At 41.6% G+C, this 13583-nt stretch overlaps 1 protein-coding gene across 2 annotated transcripts in view; it reads right to left on the minus strand.

Moving 5' to 3' along the window:
- Positions 1-1830: 1830 nt before the first annotated feature.
- Sytl4 (synaptotagmin like 4) overlaps positions 1831-13583 on the minus strand; it is a 52088-nt gene continuing 40335 nt past the window's right edge. The window contains exons 13-17 of one of the 2 annotated variants that reach the window (XM_028875009.2): positions 13287-13448; positions 8919-9027; positions 6622-6721; positions 5716-5924; positions 1831-3454 (exon numbers count right to left, since the gene is read on the minus strand). In XM_028875009.2, coding sequence (XP_028730842.1) covers positions 3306-3454; positions 5716-5924; positions 6622-6721; positions 8919-9027; positions 13287-13448 — 729 coding nt within the window. In that variant the 3' untranslated portion in view covers positions 1831-3305. The remainder of the gene's footprint in view (positions 3455-5715; positions 5925-6621; positions 6722-8918; positions 9028-13286; positions 13449-13583) is intronic. The other variant, XM_028875010.2, reaches the window with a different exon arrangement.

A 13583-nucleotide genomic window follows, 5' to 3' on the forward strand; every position in this document is an offset into this window, starting at 1 on the left:
TCCCACAGCTAATAAGTGGCAGTTAGGCACAGACACCAGCAGCCAGGCTCCACTATGCCATCTGACCTCTACTGCTTTTTTCCTACTTCCCATTAAAAGATAACTGAACACTCTAATAAGTGTTCTGTCTTCCTCGGATACAGTGAATACACAGTGGGCCAGGAGGAAGGAGCAAAATGAAAGGCTCTCAGCCCAGGAAAATTCCTCTTTAAAGCAGAGCGGTAAGGTGTAAATCATAAGCCTACAACATACAGGCAGAACAGTGAACCAGAGAGAAGCAATTTCAACTCGAGTTTTATCGGAAATCTCAGTTTTAAAAGGGAAAACAAGAAGTCAGGCAATTACTTGGTGGAGAGGAACATGGAAAAATGATCAGACTGGGAGGGGGAAATGCCCTTCTCCATCTTCCCTTGAGAGAATACTGGAGCTTTGAAAGGCCAAAGGCAAATCATAGGCAGAAGGTGAAATACAATGAGTTCATGTCGGAAATTTCTGGTCAGAGCAAGGTCTGTGATTCCAAAGGCAAAGATAGCACATTGGGGAAGATAAATGCACACCTTGTCTTTATAGCGGCACTTCAAGTGGCAAGCCAGGACACGCTAGCAGGTCAATGGCCCAGAAGATAACACGGGCCCCACTACCTCCTGCTTCAAGTTCCCAGCTGGGCCTGACCCTTGCATGGAAACGCTCCAAGCAACTGAGGCTTGGAACAACTTTAGAGGTTTCGGTTTTGTTTCCTTTGGAGTAGTCAAGTCACTCTTGCCTTCTTTAGGGAAGTTTTTACTGCAACCTCCTTCAAAGCCTTTATATATTATGACTTAAGAAATCCAAGTAGGGGGAAGACAGGAAGACAATCATGCCAGTCAGAGAGGGACTGGCATGACAAGAGCCATTTCATGCCTTCCTACGCAGCTCCCTTTCCCCTTTCCCTCTCCTCCTGTTCTCTTCTCTGTGCCTCTCTCCCTCTTTACCACTCTCCTCCCCTACTTCCTCCTCCCTCCCACTCTCTCTCATATCCACACAGTGTTGTCACTAGGCTGGCTTGGCAATATCCAAAGCATTCTTATTGTCCTCCTTTGCAAATGAATCCTATTGCTCCAAGGTGTTTTAGGAGAGATGAACCACCACTTTGTTTCATACTTTGCCCTTAATATACATCATTCTCACAGAAGGCAACATGGTAGTCAGGCCTGGATTCAAATTCAAATTCTGTCACATGACAACGAGCTTGTATTTGATCTGCAAGAAGGGCAGGTTTCCTACTTCAAAATGTGCTGGAGAGAATCAGACAATATCATGCAAAGCCTTGTATATGAGATGCATTTCACTTTTTGCAAATATGCTTTTGCACAGAGGCCAAGAATCGCTTGAGCTTTAACTAGAAAATCAGAGCCTTATTTCAAAGGTGAGTTGTATAGCATCTGTGATTTAGCCCTTGAATCTAAATAATGGAGTAGATGAGAAAAAATCCTGACCTCCCAGAGGAACTGCATAATCTAGAAAGAAGTGCTAGTAACATGGAAGGTGTTCCCTCATGCCTGGATGACCATCTCTCCTCTTCTTCCAGAGAGGGACAGCCTACAAAGCCAAAGGCCAACTTCTATTGGTACCAGAGAGGGAGAAAAGTAGTGCTACTTTTAGATTCCAAACATATAGGACAAGGAATGTGGGCTCAGCAAAGGTATCTGACGGCGGTGTAGGAAAAGGCAGGTTTTCTTCCAGTACAGCAAGGTGCATTTATTACTCTGGTTCCAACCTTCAAGCTATGAGTCAAAGTGGTAATAATAAGTCAGGACATCAGAGATGAAAGGATCTGCAGAACTCCAAGTGTAAACACTCAAGTGAGAAAGCTTTATTGAAACACGCATGCATGTTGAAGTGGAATAGCAAAGAACAAGCATGAGCCCAGTCTCTTGAGTTACACTTCCATCCCAGTATCAATCCATATTGAAGGGATCTTTGAAAAACATTCTATGCAATTCACACATACAATCTTAACCACCCCAGCTGCCTGCAATCCAGGGACTTTATAGGAACATCAATTCGCAGCTGGCTCCATCGACAGGATTTCTTCTCTGGCACCAACACCTTCCACACATACCTCTGTATAGATAGGCTGCTTTGAATGAAAAGTCCAGTTTAGAAGAATGAGTAGCAGGAAATGAAAGCTCACTAGATCTCTCTTTTAAGTCTCAACACACCACCCTGTTACATATAGGTCACATTTAGGAAACAACCAAAACTGGGAACTGAAAATATATTAGGTCAAAAGTCAGAATAGATGGGCGATTCCATCCACATTTCCATGGGGAGGCAATAATCCCCATCCTGGGGGAGCACTGTATTGGTTTAGACCGTCTTTGGCTCTTCTGGCTGAAACAGAGGTATATAGACTAAGTTCTATGTAGCAGTACACCCCAGACACAGACTTAGAGAAAGCTATAGTACATGAGAGTGAAGATGTCTCATCTTCCATTAGGGAAATAAGGAAATCCCTCTTCAACAACTGCTATAACAGGTTAAAAGAGAGAACTCAGCATGGGCCTTGAAAAACTTTATTCAGAGTCACTTAAACCTTCTGGGATCAGCTAGTAGGTCTCACAGGGCATCTTAATGTCTCAGTGAAAAGGCCATTATCTAATTAAAGTGATTCTTCTAAAGTGACTCCATTACAAGGGCTCCCCAAAGGTCTAGGAAAGAGATGGGGAATTTTCATTGCATCTCAAAGAGGAGACCCACTATACTCATGCAAGGTGGAAAACTGCTTAAAAATGAGAAAAGTTAAAAGGCAAATTCTAAAAATATATCAAGGTGGATGCTGAGATAAACTATGGACTGAAGAGGAGTGACTGGTCATAAGCCCCTCTCCCACAGTGTACTGTCTTTAACAAGCAGACCTTGCTCTCCAGAGCCTTGGCCTTTGATCAGGCAGACCTAGACCCACAAACTAGACCTACTGCCAGGAGTTCCGGGGGAAGTGGGAGCGAGGATAGCAAGACAGAAGGGAGAGAGTTGCTGTAAAAGGCTTTTAAAAGTTAATTAAACCACAGAAAGAGAGAGGCAACTATGTACTCTGAAAATATACTAAACTATACATAAATAAAAACCATTTGAAAAGACCCTTATTCTTGGGCTGCTTTAAAGGAACACATCTATGTCACACTTGCTAGCAACATAAGACCTACAGAAATACGTGTTTATACAAATACATGCACACACATTAAATTAGCAATCTCTCCTTGTGGTTGCTTAGCTTCTTTTGACTTGGACTGACCAGGGCTGCACCTGCAGATAAAGACAGGGACTCATACACCCAGCTTCTGTTTGACCATTGAAGAACGTAGCTGCAGAGTCCCTTCTGCCCAAGACCCTGGGTACTGCTGCATCTTCTGCCACAGGCTTACTTCTTCACCAGTCGAATCCATCCAGTCCACCACTTCGCCATTACTGACTCCTGAGGAGAAACACCAGAGGAGGCTGAACAGAGTCCCACTGCTAGCCCATCGGGAGGATGGGTTCTATAGTGGAGGAAGCCAACCCAGAAGCGACAATGTACAGTGAAGATAGAATGCCGGGGACAGCAAGCTGGCAAGCTGAGTCGACAACTACTTGTACCCCAGAGACAATCAGGTGACTGCAGGTTGATGAAATGGGACTTGAAATGGCATAATGTCAATGGGGGCTTGCTTTTTAGTGGCTTTTTCAGAGCTTTGGTGTCTGACACACCATACCAGAACTGCTAACCTTCTGTCATTAGCAATTTGACTTAATTTTTTAAAGAATAGTTTATTGCGTACACAGTAAAAAGGCAGTGGGCTCGTTAATAACTAGAGTACACATGGGGCCTTGACATTTTTAAAAGTTGAAGACTTTCTCTCTCTTTTTTTATTATCAAAGACAGGACTTCACACTGAAACCCTAGCTGGCCTGGAACTTGTGGCAATCTTCCTGCCTCTGCTTGCCAAGTGCTGAGATCAGAGGCATGCATAACCATGCCCAAACTATGAATACCTTTTTCTACAGCTGTAAATTCTATGCCTAAAGTTAGGATTATGTGATCTTACTCCTATTTTTTGTATACTAATTCATTCATTCAGTGAACATTTCCTGAGTGCCTACTCTATGCCAGTTTGGGGATACAGTGATGAACACACCAAAAATGTCTCTGCCCTTAGACAGATTATATGTGAATAGGAAAGACAATCATTATAAAGTCCCAAAGTAGGAAGTTACGTGGTATATTTGGAGAGCAGAGTAAAAGCTATGGTAATTGGAAATCAAAGAGTTAACAAGAAAATGATACAGGAAGGATAAGAAAGGAAGAATCCTGATTATATGGGGTCTGTAGACTTGGTAAGAATTTCTAAAGTGGGAGAAAGTCACCAAAGGGTTTTACACAGGGGACCTACACAAAGTAGCTTACTTACGTGTGCAAAAATACCATTATAGATGCTTTCTGTTACTTATTCATATACAACTAGTAATTGAGGTCATAAGAATCCAGCAGACATGTCCAACCAGAACTGCATGGGATAGCTATAAATGTGGCACAACACAAAATCATAACTAATTAAAACAATGAAGTTTTTTTTTTTTTACTTTCTGTGATTTCTTGATAACTGGAATGCACAGTTCTTGAGTATGAACACTATACTTGAAAATGTCATGATGTCACAATGTCAAAAGGTTGGATAGGCCTGATCAAGACTGTAAAAAGAGAAAAAAGAGCACCCAAGCCCAAGCCCAGAGAGCAACATCATTTAAAGTTTAAATACAGAAGTACAGAATGAAGAATCCATGAAAGAAATTGAGAAATCATGTTCAATGGAGCCAAAGAGAGTCAAGAAAGCACTAAGTGGTAATAATTTCAAGAAAAAGAAAGTAATCTGCTCTATTAAATAGTGCTTGGGAATTCTAGAGAGACAGTATCCTCACTTTAGCATGAATAATTACTCTGAAGAGTAGAAGAATAGAAGCCATATCACAATGGGCTGAGAATTGAAGGAAAGGCCAGGAAATAGAGATCATTTCTTTTAGAGTGGGGGGTGGGCATGTGGTCAATAGAAGATTTACTTCTTATTTCATAAAAATAGGCCTGAGCAAGTTGGTGCATCTCTATTATCTGAGCACTTGAGAGGTAGAAATAAAGAGTATCAGGAGTTTAAGGCCAATCTGGGCTACATGAGACACTGTCTCAATTAACAAAGAAAGAAATAAACCAAGAGATTGGTATCATCAGAGCACATGTGTATTCCCCTTCAATTGTCAATCAAATGAAATTGATCATACAGGAGAAACAGAGATTATAGACAAAGAGCCACTGAGAAGTGAGGGGTAAGTCTAGAATCCTTGGAGAGCAAGGATTTCCTGGCAAAGGACCCTTCTCACTCTATCAAGATAGAAGGTAGGAATCACAAGTCAGGTATTTAGGTAGTTTTTATATCTTCTATTGTGGGGGGAAGATGAAGTCCCTGGCTTTCAGGGTCACCTTTCTATACATAGAATACTGTAGGAGTTCAGCCTTCCCTTAGGCCTAGCAGGTAGCAGGCACTCAGGAGGTACTTGTTGAATGTTTACATAAAGGAAGAAATTTTCTGTCAGAAAAGATCTTTGTATATCCTGGAGCGCGAGAGGTAGGAAGAGGAAGGAAGGAAGAGTAAGATAGACAAGAGGCCTCTAAGACAAGTGATGATTGGATGGGGGAGAGAGTCTCACCAGTGCCAACACCCAGCCTGACCCCTCCCAGGAAGTCATTGCTGGCCAGGGGCTCCCGGTCCCATAGAGTCAGTTCCAGGCACATGTGTTGTAGATCTTCCAGCCTCACACCATTGTAGACAAATGTATGGTTGTAGTGGGGATTCAGGGTCTTCTTCATCACAGGAGTTTTACGCTTACTGGCCTTGTTCCTCATGGGAAGGAGGTATCTGGCAGAGGGTGGGGAGTTATCAACACCTACTCAAGCTGGCAATACGTCTACATTCCCCTTGCCCCTACTATAGGCCTAGCCCATCATGGCAAGCCAACACCCAGGTCCAAGTGCACACAGCCCTCCTTTGAATATGCTGTGGCACATTTCCCACTCCTTCCACTAGATTATCTACTTCCTTTAACCTGGAGAGAAAATGAATATGCTGGTCATGCTCTGGCCAAGGATGAGTTTAAGTATGTGGTTCCACTTTTCTCACACAAGGTAAATGAAGCCATTACTAATGTGTATAAGCTTAGTCAAACATGACTTCATGGGGAGCTTAAGTCAGCAAATGACCCTCAATATAGACAAAGCTTACACTGCTTAAAAATTATGGACAACAGGGCCTTGAATCCCAAATCTAGGCAGTCAGGGGGCATAGACTGTCCATCTAGGATTCAGGAAGACTAGTCTGAAAAAGTCAGAACCTATCTGTCTAGCACCCTCCCCTTTGAAAGCTAGCACCACAGTTGAGACCAAACTGATCTTAGACCAGGTGGAGGTGGAGGTTTCTCCATTACCAAATTTCAGAAACAAAGCTGCTGAGGGTGGTAGTATGAGGGAAGGATCTACAGAGGAAAAATCACTCGGGTTCCCCGATAACTTGCCTGTCCTATAACCTATATTACTTTGATGCTGGTCCAGGGACTCACCCCTTGACAAAGCTGTCTGAAGTCCCTCCTGATTTGGCAGCCGTCAGGTTCTTGGCTTCTTTGATCCACACCTGGAGTTCTCCCCCTTCCCCACCTTTACCTGTAAGGGATGTCAGCCATTTCAAGTGAACCTCCACACCGCCAGCTTCGTCCTGGGCTTTAACTATATAGCACTTTCTCTCCTTGCTTTGGAATACAGCCAACTCCTTAACTGAATCATGCCTGTGTCCTCTGTTCCTAGCACAGTGCCCAGAATAAGCAGTAGGAATTCAAGTAACAACCCCAACAGCAACAAATGCTCATTGCAAAGTTGCTGTGAACCAAATACCACCTTAAGCATTTAATTCCTCCAAACAATTCTATTAGATACTACACACTACAATTGCCCTCATTTTATACATAAGTCAACTGAAGCTACAAGAAGCAAAGTTGCCTGGCATTTGCTAAGCAATTAAAGCAGGGAGGAACTCCTCTGTCGAGTTCTTGACCTCAACCCTACTACACAGGCCTCACCAGAGCACCATGAAATTCCACCTCCCACCTACCATTTTGAAGATCCCTTTCTCTGGACTGATGTCTTGCCTTCAGTCTGAATACAGGCTAATCTTACCATTTCTTTCTTTTCTTTTCTTTTGTTAAATATCCACTTTCAAAGAAAACCTCCCTTCCTTCAATCGGCTCCTTTTGAAGCTGTTCTCTGTGCTTCTTTCCTTTCACCATGACAAATTACCCTGGTCAAGAATGACCACGCTCATCACCTCTGCTTCTCCACCTCATTAACTCAGCCTAGCTTCTTGTAAAATCAGATTTCATTAATGTCTTCCAGCCTAATTCAAACAAGCAGTGTCTTCTCAGGCCTCATATGGCCTGACTGCCTGTAGTGCTGAGAGAGGCTGACAGCTCCTGCCCACCTCTTCTTTAAACTCTCTCCTGGCCTTTCCAGGTCCTGATAACCCTCGCCCTCACTGACATGTTCCATCTCTTCATCCATTAAAATGTTGCTGTTCCCAAAGGTTTGGCCTTTGCATCTTTTCTCGTCATTCTGCACACCTCGGGACCTATTGATTCCTCATATCTTCTACATTACACTTTGCTGAAGACATATTTAAAAAAAAAGAAGAACTTTGGTTTGCCATTGCCAACAGATCAAGTTAAGATCTTCACTGAAAGGTCTTTTTCTTTTTCAGTTGCCTTCAGACTCATCTCCAATTCCAGCTGTACTCATACACATACACATTCACACCATAACTCCAGCTCCACTGTAACTGGTAACACACTCCTGATCACTGACCTAAAACTCTACATCTACCAGGCATATATAGAATGAGCTTTTTTTTTTTTTTTTGAGACAGGGTCTCATGTAGCCCAGTCTGGTCTCAAACTCACTATGTAGTTGGCTAGATGATGACCTTCAATTCCTGATCCTCCTGTCTCTACCTCCCCAGTATCCGTTTATGCAATGCTCCCTGCATACACAGAGGCCCTATGCAAGCACTCTGTGAACTTAACTGCATCCCCTGCCTACATTCTTATATGTTATTTTGTTTTTCTTTTTGTTTTTCTTTTGTTTTAGACTGTCAATTTCTTTGAAACGGAGTCTTACTCTATAGCCAAGTCTGGCCTGTTATGTGTATGGCCTATCCAGCCTGAAATGTCATGGCAATCCTCCTGCCTCCCAAGTCCTGGGCCTACAGGCATGCACCATCTCAGCTGGTCTTGTTCCTTCTTCCAGCACCCCTCCTCTCTTTCGTCTTCCCCCCTTTTGTGCCTGGGACATCTCAAGGTCCAGTTTCAATACTGCTTCCTCAACAAAGCTCACTCTATCACCCTCACAGGTGGGTGCTCTGGACACATGATTACCTTTCTGAATTCAAGAAAAACTTGTCCTCAGAGGATACATATCATCACTCTCTCGTCTATGTATCCACAGTCACCAGCACCATGCTGGACATGTTAGTGACTCAGCCTTGCACTTCCCATGCTTTACCACTCCTTCTAAGCACCTTTTGTGGCCACAAAGCTCCTGTTCTCTTTCTTTTGCCTTCTCAGTAGCTTGACACAAGTGGAACAAGACCAAATCACACTAACAGCCTAAAGGTCATCTAAAAGGAATGTTAGCACTATGGCATTTCCTTCCAGTTGAGAAAGGTAAAGGCTTCCTTAGGAAGGGACTCCGGCCTAGAAGATCCAGGAAATATCCCAGTCTGCCCTAGCCACAAAACTAGTACCAGTCTCTCACAGACCCTATATAGAAGCTAAGAGCTGAATCCAGGGACCCCCACCCCCCCAAAACTCACTCTTTTTCCGGTCACCTCCAACAGGGAGTTTGGAGGCTGGGATGTATTTCAATGAAACCACCAACTCGCCTTTGTGTGCTGGCAAGCCAGGTGAAGACTCAGCACTGATCTGAAACATAGGGAAACCCAACAAGTGAAATCAAGCCTCTCAGGAAACACTGGGACCTTTCCCTAAGAGGATTATAAAGTTGTTCCCATAGGTGTGTGTAGGGATACACCTCTGTAATCCCAGCCCTGGGGACGCTGAAGTAAAAGGATCACAAGTTTGATGCCAGCCTAGAATACATAGGTAGCCAGAACCCATCTCAAAAATAAATAAGAAAATATAAATACAATTACCCCAAGAACAGGGCCCTCTTTAATGGCTACAATCCCACAGCAGCTACAGTTTTCTTTGGCAGCCTCTTCCAGAGGAAATCCAGAAGAACCAAGTCTCACTATTGTGCACTCTGGGGATATATGATCACTAGATTCCAAATGCTCCCAAAGGTATGCCAACAAAGTGGCCACACAAACTCACAAAGGAATGAATGATATATAATTAAGAATCTTGCTACCGGCACTATTAGTAAGGGCCCCAAAGTGGAAGCAATCCAAGTATCAGCAAACATAAGCAGGGTTAAGAGTGATTTTAATGCCTTCATGTGACATGTGATATGAGATTATTAGAAAGAACACAGGCTAGCTCTGATAGCCCAAGTGCAAGTAAAGAAAGGTCACTGCAGAAAAGAAAGCAGTTGACTTTCCTCTCCTCAGTCATAGCTTGAACATGGCCTTCCTCTTACAGCCCAGCCAGTTAAAATGGAACCCAGATGATTCCAGCCATGCTACCTATCCTGGCTATGTGTCAATTGCTCCTAGAAGTGTTGCTGTTTGTTTTTTTTTAATTCAAATCCTAGTTGAAAATAACACATATTTAGTTATATGTCTAGAAAAAAATCCACCTTTTAACTGTTGGGTAAAATTAACCTAAATCTATGGTTTCATTTATATCCTAAAATAAGACCATACTGAATTTATACTTTCTGCAAAGGGAAAATACAAAACATATACTTACTGTTAAGATGTAGAAAAAACCTCACTTATATTAAATATAAACATAAAATGTATTAAAACCATACATGTGAACTATACTGTGTAATGTTTTTATTACTGTCTCTAATACAGCTCTATGTGCCAGATAGTGTCATTAGCAACATAAATATATCATTTGTTTAATACTTAGAGTAATATCTATGAAATAGGTACTACCCTTATTTTATGGGCTATTGAATAAAGAGACAGAGAGGTTAAGTCGTTTTCCCACAGACACACATCTAATAATTAGCAGATGTGGATTCAGATTCAGATGCACCAGTTCCAGAGCCCAGGCTTCTTACCGCTGGACTGGATCAAACAATCCAAAACTGAAGAACCACCTAACAGCAGAGAGAACAGACGTTCCCTCCTTCCTCTATCATCACCAATAGTGTCCTGCTTGTGAAAAAGAGACACGTCTGATTTTTAAAAATAAAAAGTAATTTAAAAGGTGGCAGGGGCTGTAGAAATTTTAGGGTTTGATTTTAATATTTCACAGCTTGCTTGGTTGCTTCAGTGTTGGGTATCAAGCCCAGGCCCTCACACCTGCTGAGCATATACTCTACACTGAGATAAATCCTCAGCCCCTGACTTACATATTTTTAGTTAACAACCATTACTAGAATCCGTGTGCCAGAGGACAGGAGTCAACCTTATTTTTTGTTTGTCCTAGAAAGGCCAGCACTTAGCATAGTACCTACTTAGCATAGGCATCCATGTTGACTGAATGAGTATAACAATGAATGAACAAATGTCAGGGACACAGAGCAAATAGCTCTGGGAGGCAGGATTGCTTCACTCTCTTGGCTCACATGGTATCACATTCTTCATGCTCCAGTTTTTCCAGCACAAACTTGCACAGTCTAGAGACACCCTTTCATCTGCCCATGTTTCTTGAGGTTGGGCTAAGCTAGGTTCTCACCACTGAGCATGCTCATACTGGTAGGTATAATCTCCTATGTTTCAAGAGACTTACTGCAGATCCAGAATACACTAGCTTAGTCTGTGGGGAAGATAGACAAGAAGTGGGAGGGGACTGTTAGCAAGAGAAACAAAATGATAGCACATGGATGGGTGGGGAGTCAAAAAACAGAAACATTAAATATAATTTGTCTTAAATTAAAAACAAATATATGTTTTTTTAAAATTTTAATTAAAAAATTGGTTTTAAAAGCCTTGCTTTATATATACCAATACAGCTTACATATTAAATAACACTATAGTAGAATGATTTTATAGAGTTTTAAATATAAGATATAAGGAGACATTTTCATGTTATCAAAAATTTGTAAAGAAGGAGACAAGATGGTATTTTATTTCATGACTTATCTACACACTTTATTAATTCCTAGGTTGTTGGCTTTAGTGAACTCGTAAAATCCAGGGTTTAGCATTGAGTAGAAGCTGGCATGTTTGCTTCCACAGCTCATTTTCATTTTGCTAAAAATACTTCCAAAGAACAAATACCTCCATTTTGATGTATGACATTTTTTTTCATGGCAATTCATGGAGGTTTATAGTGACATTTTCAATATAATTATACAAACTCCAGGCTACTGGGAGAATGATTTGCATATCAAATGCTCCGGAAATTCCAAGGTTCTAATACCATGTTTTACTTTGATAGTAATTCCTGTTTTTATGACTATTGAAAGGGGGAAATGTAATGTCACTCAATTTTCTGGAAGGAACCAGCCTCATATTACTAGATATATACTCCTCTGACTCTGCTATTTCCTCATCCGGGCTTTCTCTGACAGTTACATTCCCCAGAGAAGGCAAAGACAGGGGATGGGGTGTGGCTCAGCAGCATAGCCCTTGTTTAGCATTTGTGAAACTCTTGGTTGGACCACCAACACTGAAAAAAAAAGATGTATGACAGCATAGTTTTAAAAAATAAACAATTTAAGTACTCACTGGTAGGGGATTGGCAAATCTATTTATAATACAGAAATGTGGGAGAATATTACGTAGCAAGTAAAATAAGATAGATCTGTAAGTAATGGCATAGAGGGATGCCTATGATAAATTCTTAAAATCAAGCATATATACCTATATCTATATATACTTACATATATATGAATAAAAAGACAATTCACTTGGGTCAAAAAAGAATATGGTGTGTTTGCATATGTATAAATGAATAGATAGATGATAGATAGATAGATAGATAGATAGATAGATAGATAGATAGATAGACATGATATCTATGCTGCTTGATACAAAAATTCTAGAAGGATACTTAAATACTTGTTAAGAGTGACTATTTTCAAGTAATAAAATCTACTTTTTTACATATGTTTTGTTGTTAATTTGGAACTCTGCATATATAGATTATTTTACATTTAATATTCTTAGAGTAAAAATGCAAAACAAATAAAACTAAAAGACAATAATAAAATGGAAGAGATAAAAGTAAATCCCTCTTCCACATCAGGCTCACTTCCTAGAGGCAGCCCCGTTCTAAGTTTCTAGACCATCTTTCCACAGATATTCTATGTGCTCTGCATTGTTGGAAACATTCAAAATCCCACTGTCACTTTTAAAGATGTTTGTCTTTGATTCATTGTGATAAATAGGAAGTTGCTGCCTAAAGTTCTCTGATGTAGCGATTTCATCATAACCAGAACGGCAGCAGGCTATGGAATGGCCATTATATGCCACATACTAAAGGATGCCCTGCATTCAGTACTCTAGTAGGGAGTAGCACTGCTATGCCATTTTGTAGAAAACTAAACTGAGGCTCACAGAAGGTAGGTGGATTCTCTGAGTTCCCAGTAAGTCACAGAAGCAAGATTCTAACTCTGATTTGCGCTAAACTACCAACCACTATGATGCCACCTTACTACACTAACATCTGAGGTGCCCCCTCTAAAGTAAAATTCCCCTGGCTTGCACACATAACCAAGAGGACAGCCATTGCAGATCTACAAACTCTCTTGCCTCTCACTTCTAAAGCAGGATGTTTAGCTTGGAAAGGGATGTGGATTAGGATACACTCCAAAGGTTAGATAAAAGAGGATGTGCAAATTAGGATGTCAGCATACATTCAGGCTCTGGAAGGTTAGCAGGAAAAGCTTGGCACGCAGTAACTTCCTGCTTTGCCTAAAAGTGCCCCTGCTTGACTTGCAAGAGCCTCCGAAATTGCTGCCAAACTCAGAAAGGCCAGCAGGGTGTGATAGAACTCTACAGAAAATTACATGCAATGCTACTTCCCACACAGCCCAGCAGAGGCCACTGCAGACAAAGCACCTGGGAACCATGCTGGGAAAGACCTTCCAGGCAAACTACCTTTCCATGTAAAGGGAGGCAATGGTCCAGCTTCTTATCCAGCTTCCAAGAGTCCATGTGGACCTCCGCCTCTCCAAGGAAAGTGTTTCTGCCAAAACGACCATGATGCCAAACGGAGAACTGCAAAGTCCTCTGTGCCAGAAGAGATTCCGAAATCTCATACTGTGAAGGGAAAGAAGCAGCCCAAGGTGGCCAGTTAGAAGCAGCTCCTCCAAAATGAATTCTTCCAAACCCTAAGCAACCTGTCCCCATGATCTGCCAAATGGTTTCAGTTCCTCAGCACTTTGAACTGCTCCA

This window comes from Peromyscus leucopus, chromosome X (genome assembly GCF_004664715.2).
Source record: "Peromyscus leucopus breed LL Stock chromosome X, UCI_PerLeu_2.1, whole genome shotgun sequence".
Lineage (NCBI taxonomy): Eukaryota > Metazoa > Chordata > Mammalia > Rodentia > Cricetidae > Peromyscus > Peromyscus leucopus.